This window comes from Saccostrea echinata, unplaced genomic scaffold, assembly GCF_033153115.1.
Source record: "Saccostrea echinata isolate AGI-Se365-2 ecotype Australia unplaced genomic scaffold, CSIRO_AGI_Sech_v1 ptg000016l, whole genome shotgun sequence".
NCBI classification, from domain to species: domain Eukaryota; kingdom Metazoa; phylum Mollusca; class Bivalvia; order Ostreida; family Ostreidae; genus Saccostrea; species Saccostrea echinata.
Genome location: NW_026889765.1, coordinates 25,792,912 through 25,815,000, shown reverse-complemented (window position 1 = coordinate 25,815,000; position 22,089 = coordinate 25,792,912). Strand labels below are relative to the sequence as shown.

The window sequence follows — 22,089 nt, the reverse complement described above, 5'->3', positions numbered from 1 at the left end:
CATTCTGAACTCATTCCAATATAATTATTTAAAAATTTTCAAAGAAGGGCTGATTTTCCCTACTAACGTACTTGGCTCTTTAAGGAAAATGTGCATTCTTTTATTCCCTTTATTTACTGGTACATAAAAACTAGCTGTAATAATAATTAGTGTTCACACATTCTAGTCAGTGAATTTTCATTCAAATAAATTTATACACACGTGATGAGATATCATGTATTACCATACAAGGCCTTTTGATATGAAGGATTTATTACTTGCCCTGAAATCTTTAACTTTTAATTACATAAGGAAAATGATGAAATCCTTCACCACGTTAAATATGAGGTCTATAATATCTGGAGACCAACTTCATTGACCTCATATTTCTTGCAGAAGCCATTTTGAAATTGTAAACAAGGAACCAAAAAGGACAACTTGGATAATTATAAGGGATGTGCGATTTTATCGGTATACCGGTATATAGAGATTTTTCGTTGCCTGATACAGAGACCTAAATACCGGTATTTGGGTATATACTATAAAGTCCAACAATTATTTATTTATTTGTTCAATCTTTCAAATTACAATCACAGAAAGTCTAAAAAATGTTGTAAAAGTTGAAAAGAACGGCATCTTACCTTCCAAAACATGATTAATTTTATGTACATAAAAATTTCAAAAAAGTGTAATTTTGTTTTTCTAGCATATCTTTAAGAAAAATAATGACTAGTCAATTGAAAATGATTGTAAAAATTGCTTGTAAAAATATCATGATATTATTGTGATATTTTGGGAAAAAATTGTGATATATCGCAATTTGAAATTTTTGGCAATATCCATCCCTAATAATTATGGACCGATTGAACCAAACTGTGATATCAATTTAACGTACCATGAATTGAACTGTTGAAAAATAAAGAGTGATATACCGTCAAACAGTTTATTGTTGCAGTCTTCCTCATCATAAATGTTTGATTAATACCAAGGAGCAGATTAGTGTTGTCAAATCGGACAATTTTTAGTAACGGGTTACTCGCTTAATCTTCCGACCGAGTACCCAATACTCAGATAATTTTTCGTAAAAGTTTCCTTATCTATTATTTATCCAATTCTTTACTCATCAGTAGTAGTAAAATACAAATATACTGTATTTGAACATTATTTACAATACACACAATATCTTCAAAGAATTTCGATTTTAGATTAAAGAAAATAAGTAAATAGACACTTGGAGAAGACAAATCAATACATGTATGTAATGGTCAATCACAATTTTACAACAGCTTTTGTTACGTTTTTTCTTTTCAGCCCTCGAAATATGTCGCAAACAAGGAGAATAATTATTTAATAATAATAATTAGGGAAATGTGTTAGTATACATTTATGAACAACATAACATTTAATTCGAGGTATTTACTATGTAAAATGTACTTTATTCGAGTAACCGAATTGCAGTTTTACTAAATGATACTCACATCATTCGACAGTTTACCAGTTAACCGGGTACTCGTTGACAACACTATTCTGTATCTATAATCATTACAGCCCCCTCCCCCTATACCGTACCCCTGGCCCTTGAAATTCAAAGAAGGACCCTTGCTCATCATAACACATATGTAGTTCATCTGCTTAATACCCAGGAGCAGAGGAGAAGATTAATGCACTTTCACAATATTATCAATAGAGCCCTGCCTAACACCAGAACCCCTGACCCTCGGGCAATGAAATTCAAAATTTTGAAAAAATGTGCCCTTTCTCATTATAGTTATGTATGTAGTTGGTTTGTTTAATACCCACGAACAGAGAAGATTTTCAAAGAATTAATACATTATCACTATATAATTTACATAGCCCTGCCTACATCATAACCCCTTAAATTCACAATTGTGATAGAGGGCTCAATGCTTTTTACAATCATGTTAACAGAAATGGGGGGGGGGGGGGTGACCATGAAATTCACAATTTTTGTTTCCCTACACCCATAGATGTTATTTGCCAAAATTGGCTGAAACTGGTTGAGTGGTTTCAGAGAAGAAGCTGACAAGTTGTTTACTCAGGGAACCTACAATTATGAAAAAAAATATATTTATATTCATAACTTACCTCAGTGACGATGAACACCTTTAAAAGCTTGTCTTGAAAAGTATTAAACCGAACACCTGGTATACCACGGACAACAAGATCCCTGATGACTATGCGCTCAATAAAAGCCTCCCCTGGCCTATAAAATAATTAGTCTATTGAGGTTTTAAGTTTTCTGATTTGAACAAAAGTTTAGAAGGTAAGGAATGTAGGAATATGACTCAAAGATTACAATGCTCACATTGAGAAATGTTATTAAGCAAATCAAATGCCAAAATAACAAGAGGAACATAGGCCACATCACTCACCTGAGCTCTGTGGCTAGGAAAAAAAGGAAAACAAGAGGCCCATGGGTCACATTGCTCACCTGAGCACATTATCTAGGCAAAGGCACAAATCAGTTCAGTATTGAAAAGATTACTGGGGGGGGGGGGGGGCTTGAATTTTAAACTTCCTGATGATGCTTCCATGTCAATGTAATAAATGGCTTTGTTGTTCTTGAGAAAATTTTTTAAAAAAAATTTCCCATATATTCCTTTGTAAAAAATTTTATCCCCCATTGTGGCTCCTCCCTATCCCACGGGTCATCATTTGAACAAACTTGAATCTACACTACATGAGGATGCTTTCATATCAATATGACTACACATAACTTTTCTGTTCATGAGAAGAAACATTTTTTCTATATGTTCTTATGTAAAACTTTCGATTCCCCATTGGGCCCCACTCTAGCCCCCCCCCCCCCCCTGGGTCATCATTTGTACATAATTGAATTTACACTACCTGAGGATGCTTCCATATCAAAATGACTAAACATGATTTTCAGTTCTTGAGAAGAAGATATTTTTCTATGTTTTCCTATGTAAAATTTTTGATCCCCCATTGTGGCCCGACCTTATCCCCAGGGTCATCATTTTAACAAAACCTGAGGATATCAAAATGACAAATCATGGCTTTGTAGTTCTTCAGAAGAAGAAATTTTCCTATATACAGTCCCTGAAACGTTCTACTTTCCCTCTTGAACGGTGAGCGAACGCTGAACGAACGGTGAACGAACGCAGAGCGAACGGTGAGTGAACGATGTGTGAACGCTGAACGCAACTTGGTGAACGATGTGTGAACGGTGAACGGTGAGCGAACGCAGAACGCGAACGGAGCGCAAACGCGAACGCAAAGTGAACGGTGAACGAATGGTGAACGCAAGATGAACGATATATTCGGAATGCCTCTTGATCTTTTCCTTGCATTGAAACTATTTTATTGTATTATAATGTCAGGTGCCAAAAAAAAAAACAAAAACAAAAACAAATAATAAATAAGTAAACAAATTAATGAATGAATAAATAAGTCAATAAAATAAATTCTCCAAAATTGTTCTAAGAAAGACGATGCATGCTCATTAAGTTTTTAATCACACGAATTTTATCGCATTAAAACATTGCAATTGTTGCCGAACGCTGAAGTATAAAAGATATTGTTTTTAGTTGGAAAATAAAAATGTTTATTCTTATTTGATAACAAATCAGAGAAAACTTATGATTTATAGAATTAATTAAAGTGGTTGTAACTTATATTCATATATATATCTCAGTGTCAAGGCGATTTCGTGTAAAGTAATGAAAAAAAATTGATTACATTCATACGCTCGTATTTTAGATTTTTAATAAAATAATATATTATGTGTCATTTCTATTTTTCATTATGATTTATTGAGCAGACGTCTACATGTATCTCTAGATGGCCGTGATTATACTCGGACAAGATGTTATAAATTCAATTTTCAGAACATGATATTTAAGTAATATGGTGTTATAATTTTTATTAAAAAGACAAATGAGAGAGAGAGAGAGTACTATTCAGTTTTAGCCCCCCCCCCCCTTTCAGGCTTCACCAAATGTTTGTACCTATATCAAACAAAAACTCTGAATTTTTTTTCTAAATATATTAGACAGTGAAAGTAACTTTTTTTTTTATCAACAAATCATATCTATTTGTTTGACAGTCATACTCTTTTTTATTTTCCTGCTTCAAGTTCACACGAAGTCCACGTGCTTGTCCTGTCAATCGAAATCATTCGACACTGTGCAGGTGTGAAAGTTTCGTCACATCGAAGACGAAGTGCGAGTATTTCCAACAAGTTATAACACTTATTTTTATCAGTTCTAGATTTGATTCCAACATTTGAATAATAAATTAGTAAAATACATTGGGCATTAACACTTGAATGTGAAACATACTCTCTGCAAATTTCAAATACCACCGCCGACACGTGTACATTTTGATCTACTATTGTTTTGTGACTTTTTTAGATGCATGTTTGCTTTGAGACTGAAATTTTTGTTCTAAAAAAGACCGTAGCTTTTTTTAAAATGTTAATTAAAATATTCTGGAAATACGGTACTGACTAAGTCACCAATTTAGGGGGAAAGGGGGGAGGTATTAATCATATCGAATGGCAAACATATAAAGTTACGGTGAAGAAGGATTTTTTTTCTCTATAACTATAGACTTTACATATTACAGTAGAGAAATTCTGTAGTGCATTACATTTTAAATAAATATTTCCTTTAACCACACTATCATTTTAATTCGTTCTAAAGATAATAAATTAACAGGATATCCGCAGTACTATGTATAACTCTCAGAACTAGTTCTATTATATTTTCTGTAGAAATTGAAAAAAAAAACGTAATAGAAATAAATATTTTCGTAATTTTGGTGCGTAATTATTTGACTTGAATAATTATATCTCCATTAACGATTTGTCGTCTTTAACAAAACAACAAAATGTTGCAGTGCTTGAAGTATTTGCACATTGCCCTTAGTTAAATTTAATATTTCAGCATCGTTCGACATAGGTACAGAATGTGCTTTTAACAACATTTATTTTCCAGAGTAATTTAATAAATAACCTAACAGCTAAGTTAGAATAATAAAAATACATATCGAAGATATTTTTCCTCATGAAATAATGATTCTTCAAACACGATATGTTAGTTAATAAATTAAAAAAAAACCTGTAACTCCTTAACTACAAAAAGATAAGTCCTTTCACTTCGGAGTTCCGAATGACAATGAAAACTGAACGATAGGTGAACGCTGAACGCAAGGTGAACGCAAAGTGAACGGAACGAAGAGTGAACGCTGAACGCTTTGTGAACGGTGAACGCGAGCGCACGGTGAACGGTGAACGCAAAACTGTGAACGGAGAGCGAACGGTGAACGCACGGTGAACGAACGGTGAGCGAACGGAAAAATGGGAAAGTAGAACGTTTCAGGGACTGTATTTCTATTTAAGACTTTGATCCTCCATTGTGGCCCACCCTACCCCGGGGGGTCATGATTTGAACAAAATAGAATCTACACTACCTGAGGATGCTTCCACATAAATATGATCAATCAGGGCTTTGCTGTTCTTGAGAAGAAGATTTTTAAAATTTTTTCTATATATTTCTATGTGAAACTTTGATCCTCCATTGTGGCCCCACCCTACCCCCTGGGGGTCATGATTTGAACAAACTTGAATCTACACTACCTGAGGATGCTTCCATATAAATATGACTCATCATGGCTTTGCTGTTCTTGAGAAGAAGATTTTTAAAGACTTTTCCTATATATTTCTAAGTAAAACTTTGATCCTCCATTGTGGCCCAATCCTACCCCCGGGGGGTCATGATTTGAACAAACTTGAATCTACACTACCTGAGGATGCTTCCACATAAATATGACTCATCAGGATTTTGCTGTTCTTGAGAAGAAGATTTTTAAAGATTTTTCCTATATATTTCTATGTAAAACTTTGATCCTCCATTGTGGCCCCGCCCTACCCCAGGGGGTCATGATTTGAACAAACTTGAATCTACACTACCTGAGGATGCTTCTATATAAATATGACTCATCAGGGCTTTGCTGTTCTTGAGAAGAAGATTTTTAAAGATTTTTCCTATATATTTCTAAGTAAAACTTTGATCCTCCATAGTGGCCCAATCCTACCCCCGGGGGTCATGATTTGAACAAACTTGAATCTACACTACCTTAGGATGCTTCTATATAAATATGACTCATCATGGCTTTGCTGTTCTTGAGAAGAAGATTTTTAAAGATTTTTCCTATATATTTCTATGTAAAATTTTGATCCTCCATTGTGGCCCCGCCCTACCCCCAGGGGTCATGATTTGAACAAACTTGAATCTACACTACCTGAGGATGCTTCCATATAAATATGACTCATCAAGGTTTTGCTGTTCTTGAGAAGAAGATTTTTAAAGATTTTTCCTATATATTCCTATGTAAAACTTTGACCCCCCATTGTGGCCCCACCCTACAAATTTGAATCTACACTACCTGAGGATGCTTCCACATGAGTTTCATCTTTCCTGGCCCAGTGGTTCTTGAGAAGAAGATTTTTAAAGATGCTATTATTTTTTCACTAATTCTTTATTATCTCCCCTTGAAAGAGGGTGTGGCCCTTCATTTGAACAAATTTGAATCCCCTTCACCCAAGGATACTTTGTGGCAAGTTTGGTTGAAATTGGCCAAGTGGTTCTTGAAAAGAAAATGAAAATGTGAAAAGTTTACAACAACAACAACGACAACGACAGACAACGGACAAATTTTGTTCAGAAAAGTTCACTTGAGCCTTTGGCTCAGGTGAGCTAACAAGAGGCACATGAGCCACATCGCTCACCTGAGTAACTTTGTTCTTTACCAGATCCCCCCCCCCCCCCTTTGTAATACCTATTGTGGCCCCGTCCTACCCTCTGGGGGTCATAATTTGAACTATTTAGCATCTACACTACCCAAGGATGCTCCTACAAAAGTTTCAGCTTTTCTGGCCAAGTGGCTCTTGAGAAGAAGATTTAAAAAGAATTTTCCTATATATATATATATATATATATATATAACAGGGTATTATTTTAACTCGGAATAATTATTTCATTCGGAATATAAAGAATTGAAAAAAATAAGCAACTAAGTCTCCTTATATGTACTTGTAGCTCTGAAGAAAAAAAATGTTGCCTTAATTCTCTGCATTTTGTGTCTAATACAGTATTGAGTAAAGATTTTGTTTATCTCTCTATAAATAATTTATTTCATTTCTTGTAATATTGTTTTTTTTCTTTTTAATTTATTTGTTTCTTTGTTTATTGTTGTGTGTGTTTATTTATTTGTGTAAACAAGGTTGCTTGTAATGGCAGGGGTTAGATGAAAATTTTATGGGGTTAGTTGGCGCATGCCTAAAGGGGTTAGTCGCCGCCAAACGGCGACTAACCCCTTTAGGCATGCGCCAGTTGAGTTAGTTAAAAATCCTGTAGTTAATCCATATACAATGTGTATTCGGTCTGTATTGTTAATCAGTCCACGCGATGTACAAATTAAACGGTAATTAACACGGTAGAAGTATTTGTACTGTCACGCTGCGCTAAAATCCCAAGTATCTTTCATTCTATAAGTATCCATGAATGAAGACTACACATGCCGATATCCTAAAGAAATAACTCGCAGAGAACGAAAATACATACCAATGCATATTCATTACGATACCCGTAAACACTAACAAGTATTTTTACAGTCGTAACAACGATTAAATCCAACAAATAACCAGAGAAATGTGACGATGTAAACACTGCCAATACACTGCAGACAACTGCTGTTCGACGTCACTGTTCGAAGTGCGACGTCACACGTACACTGTTTTCCCGAACTTTCTGTGTCAAAATGGCGAATAGGCATTGTACGTAATATAAGGTATTCTGTCATCGTAGTACAACACACAAACTTTATTCCTTTAGCTTAAAGTTTTCCTTTACTTAGGTAATCAAATAGCAGAAGAGGAGACGAAAGCGAGCAGTGTTTAGTACAGAAAACAGGTTACAAAAATTTGAAGATCCATGCTCCGCCCACTTGTTTCACTCCAGCTAAGAGGTGCATATTTAGTGTGCACATCTCGAGTTTTCAAGTCGATGTGACGTCACAGTCAAGAGCAGCTATATAGTATGACAGGAGCATGATAATGCAGGGAACAGATTCTGTTAAAAAATTAAATTATTTGTATCTTTCGATTGATTTTAAATAAAAAGATCAACATTTAAAAAAAATGATTTATAGTGAAAGCTGTAAAGAACGTTAATCGTCAATTATCAATACATTTTGATCCTACCGGGGGAGGGGGGGAGCACTTGGAACCGAATAAGGGGACGATCATTTGATTCTGAGGGGAGGGGGGTAATAAATAATCTGTTCTCTAAAATGTTGGTCTTGGAAATAAATAATCCATTCTTGACTGGCAAGAAAATAAAGAATTTGTCTTTGACTGATGCTATGAAAATAAATAGTCCTTCACCGACATAAAAAATAAATTGGACTCTGAAAAATTTCCAGCCACCCCCTTTCAGAATCAAATGGTCGTCCCCTAATCTGTCTTGCATACACTGGGACAAATAGGGAGGAATGTAACCCAACCCCCTACCCCAATTTTCTCAGATTATTTTTTTTTGTTTGTCAGATTTTTCAAGAAGTAAAAAGTAAATTAAGCTTGATTCTCTCTCTCAACTTTGATTTGAATCGACAAAATATTGCCAGCCCCTAAATTATATCCATTATAGCCATATCCTAAATTATTTTGTAATTAAGTAGAACCCGTGAAATAACAGATCGATATATTAAAAAAAATCAACCAGATGATTCACGTTGACCATTACTTAGAGAGTCTATATCGATATCCAAATCCGATACCCCCACCCCGATTTTAATAATCACATACAGCACAGTTGAAATATTTAATTTCTTTTAATTTTCTTCTTGAATCTTAAAACTTCAGACAAACCGTGTAGACCAAGGAAACAATTTATAAACGAAATACTAAACAGCTTCACAGAAACCCGATTCTTAAATCAGGGGGCTTCTTAATTCAGGGGGCAATGGTTAGATTTTATTCCCACCCCATTTCCGGCAGAAAAAAAATGGCAGGTTTAATCACAATGTAATAACAAAAAATGGGGTACAGGTCGGGTTTCAATAAAAAAAAATTCCAGACAAGGCTCTCCGAAAAAAAAAGTCACTACATCGAAGGGTTTTAATCTATATGCACTTTCTAAATGTACCTTATATTCAATATCTCTTTCTCCCCTAATGGAGGTTTTTCCTCCGGTGATTATGGTCACAGGATACATATTTGGTATTTGGCAGTACTGTGATCAATACATATTCATCTAAACTACAGTTCAAAGTTCATTCAGATACTGTACATGTATTAATTTTTTTTCGTAGACAGCAAGAATGAAGGGCAGACAGGACAAAAAACATGCGCCCGATCTTCGATCTTTGAATTTAGACATAAAATTTACTACTAAATTCTGTTTCATTGATAATGTTTTCGCACATTTACGCAAATATCCTTTCTATATAATTGTGCAGTGAAGTATATTTATTTAGATGAGTATTTTTCGTAATTTTATATTTTTCGCATATACTTATGTACATATTTTTTTTCTAAATGTTCTATTGCTTAACTCGACTTATCTTTTTCATTTAAATTAAAAAAAAAAATAATGAACTACAACTCACGCATGCTGTAGAAGACATCAATACATATCTGATTTCATTGTCAAACCCAGAAAGAAGATTATGGTCCCCTTATGTTCATACAACGGAGATCTAGATTGCCAAGCTTTTAGTTTACAGGGGAAAAAAAATCACTTAATTAAAAAAATTATAGTGAACCATTTATGGAAACTATTGCGAGGGGGGAGGGGGGGGGGGGTTGTTGTTATCACTTTCCTTAGTCAATTTCTCCAGATACCTAAATTTCTTTATCAATTCACAACGGATCCGTGTTTCCTGGTGTAATTGATATTGGTTAAATTACTGCATGATGAAATTAATGGAAGAGCCTTATGTGACGACCATTTACACGGATAACTGCTCGACATTTTCTCAAATGAAAAATAAGGGATTTTACCCGACGTCTGGACTGTCGACGAAAGTCAGCAGGTATACAACGCATTTATCAGGCACGTAGTATCGGGGGGGGGGGGGGGGGGGGGGGGGGGGCTGCCCCCACTTTTTTGCCAGTTATAACCTTTAACTGTTGAAAAATGTTCATTGGTGGTCAATAAAATTTGGCTAGGTAAGTTGTTAAAATCCCCCGCCCCCCAACTTTCAAAAACGATACTAAGTGCCTGTTTATACAAAATGAGTCGCTGCCACTTGATGTTATTTTTTCTTTTAATGAAAAAATATACCCCCTACCTAATTATTAGGTAGGGGGTATATTTTTTTTATTGAAAGAAAAATAAGTAACGTCAGGTGCCTGTGGTTGTATCCTATTTCTTAAAGATTAGGTAGGGGGTCTATTTAATGTTTTTAAATTTTTTATACTAAAAGAAAAATAAGTAACGTCAGGTGCCCGTGGTCACTTCCTTTATTAAAGTATTGGATAGACAGAATTGATTGACTATGTCCCTTCTGTAGTATGTTTTAGATACAGGTAAGATCTTAAAATTTAAAGAAGTTAAGCTCCAGACTATATATAATTATATATGGATAAGAAGTCTCCATATTTTCATGGACGCCTACTCAACACATTCGAGGTAGTACATGTACATGTATTTCCGCTTCTCGGAAAGGCCCGAGAAGTTGCGATTGTTGATCTGAAAGAGACAAACCAAAGCGCATTATGTACAAGCACAATAAAAAAAGGTCCAGAAAACAGAGATTTGTTAGGAATTTTCAAAGTCCAAGAGCTGGGGCATGTATATACTAGTATATACGTCCCTGCTAAGGGCCATAATTTTCGTAAAGATGGGTCAGTCAACACGAAACTCATACTTGATCTGTAAGACATCAATATCAAAAGACATACTAAAAATCAGCTCATTATATACCAGTAGTATCTTCAAGTATAGACATAAAAATCTGGAAAATGACGGACGGACAGGGGGTAACACTACACAAGACAAAATTGCTAACGCACCAAATAAAATTAAAATGCTAATTTTCTAAAATTGTTTATGATGTTTTTGAGAAGCAAATATGTTATCAAAGTAAAAATGAGACGTTTAATGTCCTAACTTATCAATAACTACGATGTTAACTGAAGCGTGACCATTTGTAGAAATAATGAAAATCGTGCTCATACTTTTTGGAGGAAGAATTTTTTTTTCTTTGTGTTTGTATTCTTTATGTTTGTACTAACTAAAAACCCAGAAAAAATTACAACTATGCCACGTTTGACCTTGGAAAAGCGTGCCTAAGCAGTTAGCTAGTATGGCGTGTGCAGGGGGTTGCTTTGGAGAAATTTATATATGAAAAAAATTAAAACAATTCATACATCATTCTTTCTTCTAGTGAAGATTAGTTGCAATTAGATTAACAAATATAAAAATTGTTTACTTCAGATAGCCATGGCATTTAATAAGCACCACAGGACAATTTCAAGATTCTTTCAAAACTGGGGCAACCGAAAGTTAGGTAGACTGTGTATGGACACCAAGGCACTGGATGAATACCAGGCAATATGATAGTCAATCGCTTTATATTATTTTAATTTTTCACTCGGAGACTGCTTTTGTTGCGACCTCACGGACCACAATTTGTAATTACCAACTTCATATATTTGAAAGAAACGATACGCAGTGCATGTCGGGAAAATGGTTTTCGGGCAAGAAGGTCACAAAAGTTTTTTGTCATGACACTGAGACATTTGTCAATTCCACTGTATTGGGAAAGATGGTATATTAGATATACAAATACCGATTAAGTAAATGTTCAATTCACAAACAAGAATAACAAGTGGTGCATTAGCAATTTTGTCTAGTGTATATGTTCTGGCCATTGAAAATGCAGAAAATTCAAAGTAAACGTGGAAACAACGGAAACAGTGGCTAACTATCATTACTAGGCATTTTCTAAAGTTTGCCGAAATGCAAAAACAGTGACTCTAGCTAGTCATGTTTGATCTGCAGATTACACTCGGATGGATCACTGAAAATAAAGAGTACTCCCTTGGATGCAAAAAATTCATGTCATACCGGATTGTTTCAAGTTGAATTGTACTGTATGAAATCTGAAGGAAAAATGATTGAGAAATGATAGAATTGAAATGTTTTAATGATTTTGTTTTCTTACAAAACAAGTGAAGATTAAAGTGAAGTGGATGCGCTCATGTGGAACAGACAGTCATATTGAGACATTACCAGCTTTTTATTAAAATACATGTGCGTGATTCTGTAAATGTTAAACTGAAAAAGATGCACGTGTTTCAAACTTCCTTCATGTCTCTCTATTAAGTTAGCATAAGCATTATAGAGCTTCTGAATCAGTCTTATCATGCAGTCATTTTGGTTTTCAGTGAACAATGTAGATGGAATTACATGTATTAGTATTGAGATCGATCGGAAGTACATGTATACACGTCACCTTAGATTTCTGTAAACATGATCTAAATTGTACATAATTAAATAATTTATCAGAAAGAAATGCATTTTAAAGTCCAGTTAACTTCTTTTTGCAGATACACAGAGACTATACGTATCCATGACTTGCATATTTTTTTTTTGTTTTGTTTTTGTTTTTTTGTTTGTTTGTTTAGTTTTTTTTTGTTTTTTTGTTTTTATTAAATTAAGAGATTGAGAAGAAATATTTCAATTGATCGTTTGGTTTTGCATACATATATATGTTTCTTCAACTCTTCAGGGTCAAATGTTCTTCCTGACAGGTTGTTGAAGTCTTCATCCGGGAAAAAAATTGCTGTCACAATAATTCATTTAGTACATTGTTTTGAGAATAAGAAATGGGTGTCCTTAATATGTTAACTGCATCGGATACAATCGTGTGCTGCTGTCTGCTATAGATAGGAAAAATCCTCATTCAATACGTGTGTTCTGCAAGGATTAACACCGAGCAATCTAATTAAAATTAGACCTTTCATCTCGCTCTTCGTAAATTGATTTGTCGCTCGTGAAAGAGCGACAAATCAATTTACGAAGAGCGAGATGAAAGGTCTAATTTTAATTAGATTGAACACCGAGGTCTACAAGTATACGGTTGTGAAGGTAATATAAGCGAAGACAATTTTTCTTTATTTGTTGTACTGTTTCACAGGAAGGTTGGAATTTATTCAAAAACTTCTGCACGAGAAGAAGAAAACACTTGCTGTGGCCTTCAACTCAACATTTCGATATATCGACGACATATTATCAATTAACAACCATTACGTTCATTAATATGTTGACTCGATATATCCCAGTGAAGATACCACAGAGTCTGACACATCTGTTTCATATTTAGATATTTTACTAGAAAAAGACGTTAATGGTAACCTAACAACAAAGCTTTATCTTCAACTTTTCAATCGTCACCTTCCTTACTTATGTAGCAATATACCCTTATCATCTGCATCTCTCAATACACAAGAGCATGCTCTACCTATGAACAATTTCTAAAACGAGGCAAGCTATTGACAAACAAGTTGATAAAACAAGGATATCAACAGTCTTTTCGCAAGTTTTACGGTTGATACAATGATCTTGTCAGCACGTACAACTTATGATTGAGTCAAATGCTGACTGATGTTTTTCATACTAATTGTTAGGCCATTATTTATACACTGAACTGTCTATGGGTTTTTCCGGTTTTTTTTTCCCGATCATGTCAAGGAGCACAAGGCGGGTGTGACAGGTCGGCAGGGGATGCTCACTCCTCCACTGGCACCTGATCCCACCTCTAAATTTTGAGGTCCGTGTTTGCTCTGCTCCAAATTTGTATCTTTTCATTGGACTTTCCAGATTGAATACTGTTCGTTATCTTCATCTTTTCATACAGATGACAATTAAAAGAAAAGCAAATTCCTGAAATACAAGTATACATGTATTCTAATTTTGATAAAATATTAGTTTTTGGAATGAATTAAGATAAAGAGCTACAAAATATTTTCCTCGTGTCTATTTATAAACAGGCATGTAGTATTCGGGGGGGGGGGGGGGGGGGGGGTCTGTCCTCCAAACATACCCCCCCCCCCAAAAAAAACACACATTCAAAACGATACTACGTGCCTGATATATATATACACAAAGAACTCATCATGAACAACAAGAACACTCACGGCTAGCTTGTTAATCAATAAAAATGATTTTTGGTGATCGAGTTTTAGATGAAATATTTTTCAAGCTACAAAAATAATGTATTCAGATGTCCGCACTTTTACAAAATGCAGTATAAATTTTGGTCAATAGTGCCGCATTTTTTAAAAGATTATAGTCACAAATGAAGAATCAGTGTATTAAATCCAAAAAATGCTCTCCTTAATTATTACCACTTCGGATTACATTGTACATTATACAAAAGGTTTTTTTTTAATTGTATTTTATCCAAAATCTAACATCTAGCGGCTTGACAAGCTTTCCGTTAAATACAGTTAAATGTAATATCTATCACCTGGCTGCTAAGTTAAGCTTACAATCAACTCTCTACCATCGACTTATCAGTGATAGAAATAAACAACAGTTCTGCAATGGAGACCTGCTACGATCTTGAACACAACCATCAAATAACCCACTTTCACGTAAAAGTAACGGCACATACAGAGAGAGATTTCATATTTACGAAATTTTGATTAATCTACATGTATAAAATAGTATCAAATACAGATATTAACAAAATTTTACTAATCCTTTGTATAGGCATTTTATGTTAAAAATCTGTTGCAACTTGCAAGGGCAGATCCAGGAATTTTTTCCCAAGGGGAAAGGGGGGGGGGGGCTTTCACACAAAGTAACACCTATCTTACTTCTAAGGGCAGCTCATTCTAACTCCATAAAACTACCCCATTCGGCAAACCTCGGCTGATTCCGTCACCTTCATCACAGAGGTACGAATCAGCCGAGGTGTGCCGAGTGAAAACTACCCAACAAGTAGAACTCTTTAGTATGCAGTGTTTAGAGCTTCTTTAAGAATTCTTGAAATTAAATAGTCGCAATTATAAAGTTAAAAATTAATAAGAGATATGTGTACCAGAAGTAAACATCTACATGTCGATCTATAGAAGCCGATACAGAAGATCCCAAGGCCAAAGGGTAAAGTGGCACCCGCACCCCATCTCCGCAAGTCGGGAAAAGGTGGCTTCTTCTTGAAACTGTTCAAAGTTTTGTGCTTAACCGAGAAAAACACTATGTGTGTAGCATACACTGTAAACTATTATATTTTTTTCTGCACGTTAATATTTCTTAAGTAGGATAACCCGTAAATGTTATGAAATCTTGAAGATCGTTAGTACTAAATAATAAATACTCAACATAATTTGTGGTTCATTAAACTTCCCATTCAAACAATACATAAGAACTACTGAAAATTTTCAGTTGATGAAGTAAAAATAAAATCTTTATGTTAGAAATTTTCAATTTCAATGGTTAGTAATAAAATGATAGAACTTTGGATCACGTTGTCGTTTTCCGTAGCATGCTAAAAACGGAAAAGAACATGTATGATCCGAAAAAAATTTCAGTTTAAAGATATACCTTCTTGTATTATCTATCGTGCCTGAAAAAGAAATGTATGGTTAAAGCTGAAAATGAACTGTAGCCCATGTACCGGTATATGCCTATATATTAATATTGCCCACCTGCCACTAAGTTTTTAAAAAAAATGTGTTGAACATCTCATAAATCGTTCAATTATAAAATTATTCTATAAGCTAAATGCACAACAACCAAAATCTTCTACTGGATTTGACAATGAAATAATATATTATTGGCTTGAAGACATCTAATGTTTGCAAGAAATGTTATAATTGCTCCAATTAAAACCAAAAAAATCAAGCGTAGCAATGGATTGACAGATACAACACATTGAACAGGGGGGGGGGGGGGGGGGGGGTGTCTTCCATAAGTATTAGCGAATTTTTTTAAATTTTATATTTTATACATGTAATTCAATGAGAGTTATTAAATTTTACACAATTTCAGGATATAAAATTTGCATGTATGGTGATTAAATGTAAAAAAAAAAAAAAAAAAAAAAAAAAAAAAAAATTTTTAAAAATGATCACGAAACACAGAATTTGGTAGAGGATTACAAAAATCGATCGCATATATACCATATACAGTATATTTTTTGTTCTGTCTGTGTTTCATTCTATTACATTTAGTTGTCTGTCTGCGAAAACTCTAATATTTCACCTAGGCCTAAATTAAATTTGAACCGTAGTAGGTAAAATTTTCAATCACCTGCAATGTATAAATTACTTATGCTTTTTGAAGTCCATTTAGAACAAAGACTCTGTTTTTTTTTCTGCTTAACCGTAATCTAAACATATACAGTAAAATACTTGTATGTACATCCATAAATTAATCTGGGCTATCCCTAATTATTAGGCCCGTAGGAAGCAATTTCAGTGTGGGGGGGGGGGGGGGACTACCAAAATTCCTTGACAAGCACAAAATATTTTTTAAAAAACCATCAGACGCCTTTTTTTTCTATAGAGGCACAAGCATCAAATAGCTATTTTTCTATAGTATAAAACATACTGTAAAAATTATTGGGTGTTGGGTGGCACGGCCCCTGCCATATTTTTTTTTTTATTACACTGAATCGAGCCTTCCAGTGTTCTGCAAGAATTGGTAATTGTTTCTTAGCGGCAATAGCCAGTAGTCACTACACTCTTTTTTTTTTTTTGATAATTCCTTCAGGGCGGGTCGGATTTTAATAAATAAATAATAAAATCAAAATATTTCATATGTGCTTTATGATATTATTGCTTCCGTGTAATAAAAACCATCACTGAATTGAAAATGATTGAAAAGGGGGGTGGGGTGGGGTATAAGTCTTGGAAATGGAAAGACTATGTAAATAATGTCCAATATGATTTTTTTTTTTTTTTTTTTTTTTTTTTTTTTTGATTATTGAGAGATTTTTAAAAATAATTTGCGACTAAGTAGACGACCATTTGATTCTGACGGAGCGGGGGGGGGGGGGGGGGGGGGGGGGTTATTCATTTCGAACATGTCCAGGGACAGATAATCAATTTTAAGTTAAGAAAAGAAAATAAACCTCTCAAACAAAACTTTATTTCATGTATGTTTGGGATGAGGCAAAAAACGGTCAGATTATTTATATCTCCCTTATTTTTAACATTTATTCCAAGAATCTGCCACCAACCCCTCCCCTTTCAAAATCAACTGATCTCATCTCTTAAGGTTAAAATGTAATTATTGCCGATTTTTCTTTTCTTTAAATTAATTTCAAAATGGTGTTTATCTTCTTTCTAATAATACAAGCAATGTTCAGCACAGTCTGTTCCCCGTTAGATGTAAGCCTGTGAGTGTGACGTCACATCGACTTTGAAACTCGATATGTGCACACTAAATATGCACCTCTTAGCTGAGGTGAAACAAGTGGGCGGATCATGGATCTTCAAATTTTTGTAACCTGTTTTCTGTACTTAATACTCCCCACTTTCGTCTCCTCTTCTGACATTTGATTACCTAAGTAAAGGAAAACTTTAATCTAAAGGAATAAAGTTTGAGCGTTGTACTACGATGGCAGAATACCTTATATTACGTACAATGCCTATTCGCCATTTTGACACAGAAAGTTCGGGAAAACAGTGTACGTGTGACGTCGCACTTCGAAAAGTGACGTCGAACAGCAGTTGTCTGCAGTGTATTGGCAGTGTTTACATCTTCGCATTTCTCTGGTTATTTGTTGGATTTAATCGTTGTTACGACTGTAAAAATACTTGTTAGTGTTTTCGGTTATCGTAATGAATATGCATTGGTATGTATTTTCGTTCTCTGCGAGTTATTTCTTTAGGAGATCGGCATGTGTAGTCTTCATTCATGGATACTTGTAGAACGGAATATTTGGGATTTTTAAGCGCAGCATGACAGTACAAATACTTCTATCGGGTTAATTACCATTTAATTTGTACATCGCGTGGACTGATTAACAGTACAGACCGAATACACAATGTATATGGATTAACTACAGGATTTTTACCAATCTCAACTGGCGCATGCTCAAAGGGGTTAGTCGCCGCTGAGCGGCGACTAACCCCTTTAGGCATGCGCAAACTAACCCCATAAAATTTTCATCTAACCCCTGCCATTACCAGCAACCTTGTTTACACAAATAAATAAACAAACACAACAATAAACAAACAAATAAAAAGAAAAAAATAATTACAAGAAATAAATTAAATAAATTATTTATAGAGAGATAAACAAAATCTTTACTCAATACTGTATTAGACACAAAATGCAGAGAATTAAGGCAACATTTTTTTTCTTCTGAGCTACAAGTACATGTAAGGAAACTTAGTTGCTTATTTTTTCAATTCTTTATATTCCGAATGAAATAATTATTCCGAGTTAAAATAATACCCTGTTATATATATATATATATATATATATATATATATATATATATATATATATATATATATATATATATATATATATGTATTTCATATTTCAAAAATTTGGATTCCCTATTGTGACCCCGCCCTACCTCTGGGGGTCATGATTTGAGCAAGTTAGAATCTTCACTACTTAAGGATGATTTCACATAAGTTTCAGCTTTTCTTGCCAAGTGGTTCTTGAGAAGAAGATTTTTAAAGATTTTCCCTATATATTTCAATGTGAAACTTGGATTCCGTATTGTTGCCCGTCCTATCCCGGGGGTCATGATCCTCTTTACCAAGGATGCTTTGTACCAAGTTTGGTTTAAATTGGGTAAGTGGTTCTTGAGAAGAAGTCGAAAATGTGAAAAGTTTACAGATGGGCGGACAGCTAGACAGACAGACGACGGACAAAATGTGATCAGAAAAGCTCACTTGAGCCTTCGGCTCAGGTGAGCTAATAATATACACGATTAACGCAAAACACGATAGAACCTGATAAACGATCTACACGATAAACACAAAACAAGATAAATGGAAAACACGATAGAAAACGCAAAACCTGATAAACGGTAAACACTATACGATAGGATACACGCACGATATGATAGGATACAATAGAATTGTAAAGAATAAGGATGCAGGTACTGTATAATCCCAACCGGAAATAGATGTATCTCATCCGTTTCTTACTTTACACTGAGGTAATTTTTGAGGAATAAATGAGTGGTTTACAATAAAGAGGCTCGACCAGAGACTTCTGAAACAATTTAAAAGACAAAAAAAGTCTCTTGAAGTGAAAGATGTCATTTTAAAGTAGGTTAATGATTGATATATTAACACAAGAGGCCCAAGGGCCTTAACAGTCACCTGAGTATAATACAACAATTTAGAGGATCCATAGAGTATAAAATGAACTGAAAGGTAAAGCTTTGTTGCCCAAAAGCAAGAAAAATAGGGTGATCAGGATCAACAAAATAATTAGTCTAGTGTTCATTAACAGTACATAAATTAGGTTCTAATCTGTTCCCCATTTATCACTCTCACCAGACAGTATATAAACAAACTTATAATCAGTGCTTCTGTACTCTTTTAATTCCTTGTTGAAATCTCTTACATTGGCCTCTCTTGGTCTTTGATGAACATTTAATAAGACAAGTTATTTTTGTCTCATTTTTATTTATCTGTTACTTACAAGTCTACCTGATCATTAAAACTATGAAATAACTTTTTGTATTATACAATAAAAATTCTTGCATAATTCTCTTATTCTATTAACTTTTCAAGTACATTATTTACAGTGATTAATTATCACCAGTAAATGGCAAAGGGGAATAACTCCTTTCAGTAGAATACAAATTAATAGAGTCCTGGCCTGGACCAGAACACTTGATCAAATGGTTCTGATGTTCAAAAATCTGGTAAAAATACCCTTCCTTATTAAAACTTTTACTCTTTTTGCCTCTGATATGCCCAGGTGCAGAGAAGATTTTTAAAGCACTAGATAATAAATAGAGCCCCACCCTAATATCAGAACCTCTGATCCAGGGGTGATGAAATTCACAATTTTGGAAGAGGCATCCTTGCTTATCATAACCATGTATTTGTTTAAATAATACCCAGGAGTAGAAAAGAAGATTTTCAAAGAAATAATGCACTTTCATTATATGATCTATATAGCCCCGCCCTAGCACCAGAACCCCTGACCCTGGGGCTATGAATTTCACAATTTGGGTAGAGTCACTCTTTCTTATCATAACTATGTATTTAATTTGTTTAAATAATACCCAGGAGTAGAAAAGAAGATTTTCAAAGAAATAATGCACTTTCACTATATGATCTATATAGCCCCGCCCTAGCACCAGAACCCCTGACCCTGGGGCTATGAATTTCACAATTTTGGTAGAGTCACTCTTGCTTATCATAACTATATATTTAATTTGTTTAAATAATACCCAGGAGTAGAGAAGAAGATTTTCAAAGAAATAATACACTTTCACTATATGATCTATATAGCCCCGCCCTAGCACCAGAACCCCTGACCCTGGGGCCATCAATTTCACAATTTTGGTAGAGTCACTCTTGCTTATCATAACTATGTATTCAATTTGTTTCAATAATACCCAGGAGTAGAGAAGAAGATTTTCAAAGAAAAAATGCACTTTCACTATTATATATGATCTATATAGTCCCGCCCTAGCACCAGAACCCCTGACCCTGGGGCTATGAATTTCACAATTTTGGTAGAGTCACTCTTGCTTATCATAACTATGTATTCAATTTGTTTCAATAATACCCAGGAAAAGAGAAGACTTTTTAAGAAATAATGCACTTTTACTATATGATCTATATAGCCCCGCCCTAGCACCAGAACCCCTGACCCTGGGGCTATGAATTTCACAATTTTGGTAGAGTCACTCTTGCTTATCATAACTATGTATTCAATTTGTTTCAATAATACCCAGGAGTAGAGAAGAAGATTTTCAAAGAAATAATGCACTTTCACTATATGATCTATATAGCCCCGCCCTAGCACCAGAACCCCTGACCCTGGGGCTATGAATTTCACAATTTTGGTAGAGGGCTCAATGCTTATTACAATCATGCCAACAGTTTGACTGCTTGATGTCCAGGAGTAAAGAAGAAGATTTTTAAAGATTGCATTAATTTTGATGGTTTTGGCCCCACCCCTCAGGCCCCAGGGGGGCAGGGGCCATGAATTTCATAATTTTTGTTCCCCTTCACCCATAGATGCTATATGCCAAAATTGGTTGAAATTGGTTTGCTGGTTCCAGAGAAGAAGCTGAAAATGTTCAAAATTTACGACCGACGAACGACGCCGGACAAAAAGAGATAGCAATAGGTCACCTGAGTGACTCAGGTGACCTAAAAATATGAGCTTGAAGCAGGGCTGCCTGAAACTGAGTTAAGTACCTTTTGGTAAAATTAAGTAGGGGTACCCCGTAATCAAAACAAGTGCCTGTGCTAATAATTATGGCTTTGCTGTTCATGAGAAGAACATTTTTAATTTTTTTCTATATGTATTCCTTTGTAAATTGTACTCCCCATTTGTGGTCCTACCCTAACCTCAGGGGTCATGATTTGAACAAACATGAATCTACACTTCCTGAGGATACTTTGATATTAATATGATTAATCATGGCTTTCCTGTTTTCGAAGAGGAGATATTTAAACGATGTGGTACTGCAGTTCTTGAAAAGAAGATTTGTGATTTTTTCTATACATTCCTATGTAAAACTTTGTCCCCCATTGTACCCCCCCTCAGGGGGGTGGGGGTGGGGGGTGAGGGGGGGGGGGGGTCATAATTTGATAATTTGAACAAATATGAATCATCACTATATATGTAAAGTCTAAAGAAGGTTTCATTATTGTTTCAACTTATTTTGGTCCAGTGGTTCTTTAGATTTTAAAAGAAACCACCTATTTCTTCATAATATCCCTTTCAAAGAGTATGTGGTCTTTCATTTAAACAAAGTTGAATCCCCTTTACTTAAGAATGCTTTGTGACATTAGTTTGGCTGAAATTGGCCTGGTGGTTCTAAAGAAGAAGTTGAAATGTGAAAAGTTAATAGAAACTCTTTCTTATATCTTTAAATTTCTATTACCACGTA

The 22,089-nt window shown here is 34.7% G+C and overlaps 1 protein-coding gene across 1 annotated transcript in view; it reads right to left on the bottom strand.

The window, feature by feature from the left end:
* The window catches only part of LOC133188597 (uncharacterized), a 64,459-nt gene that overhangs the window by 24,478 nt on the left and 17,892 nt on the right, over positions 1 to 22,089 (bottom strand). Inside the window, exon 3 of the mRNA XM_061324086.1 lies at positions 2,086 to 2,203. Within this exon, the coding sequence (XP_061180070.1) occupies positions 2,086 to 2,203 (118 nt within the window). The remainder of the gene's footprint in view (positions 1 to 2,085; positions 2,204 to 22,089) is intronic.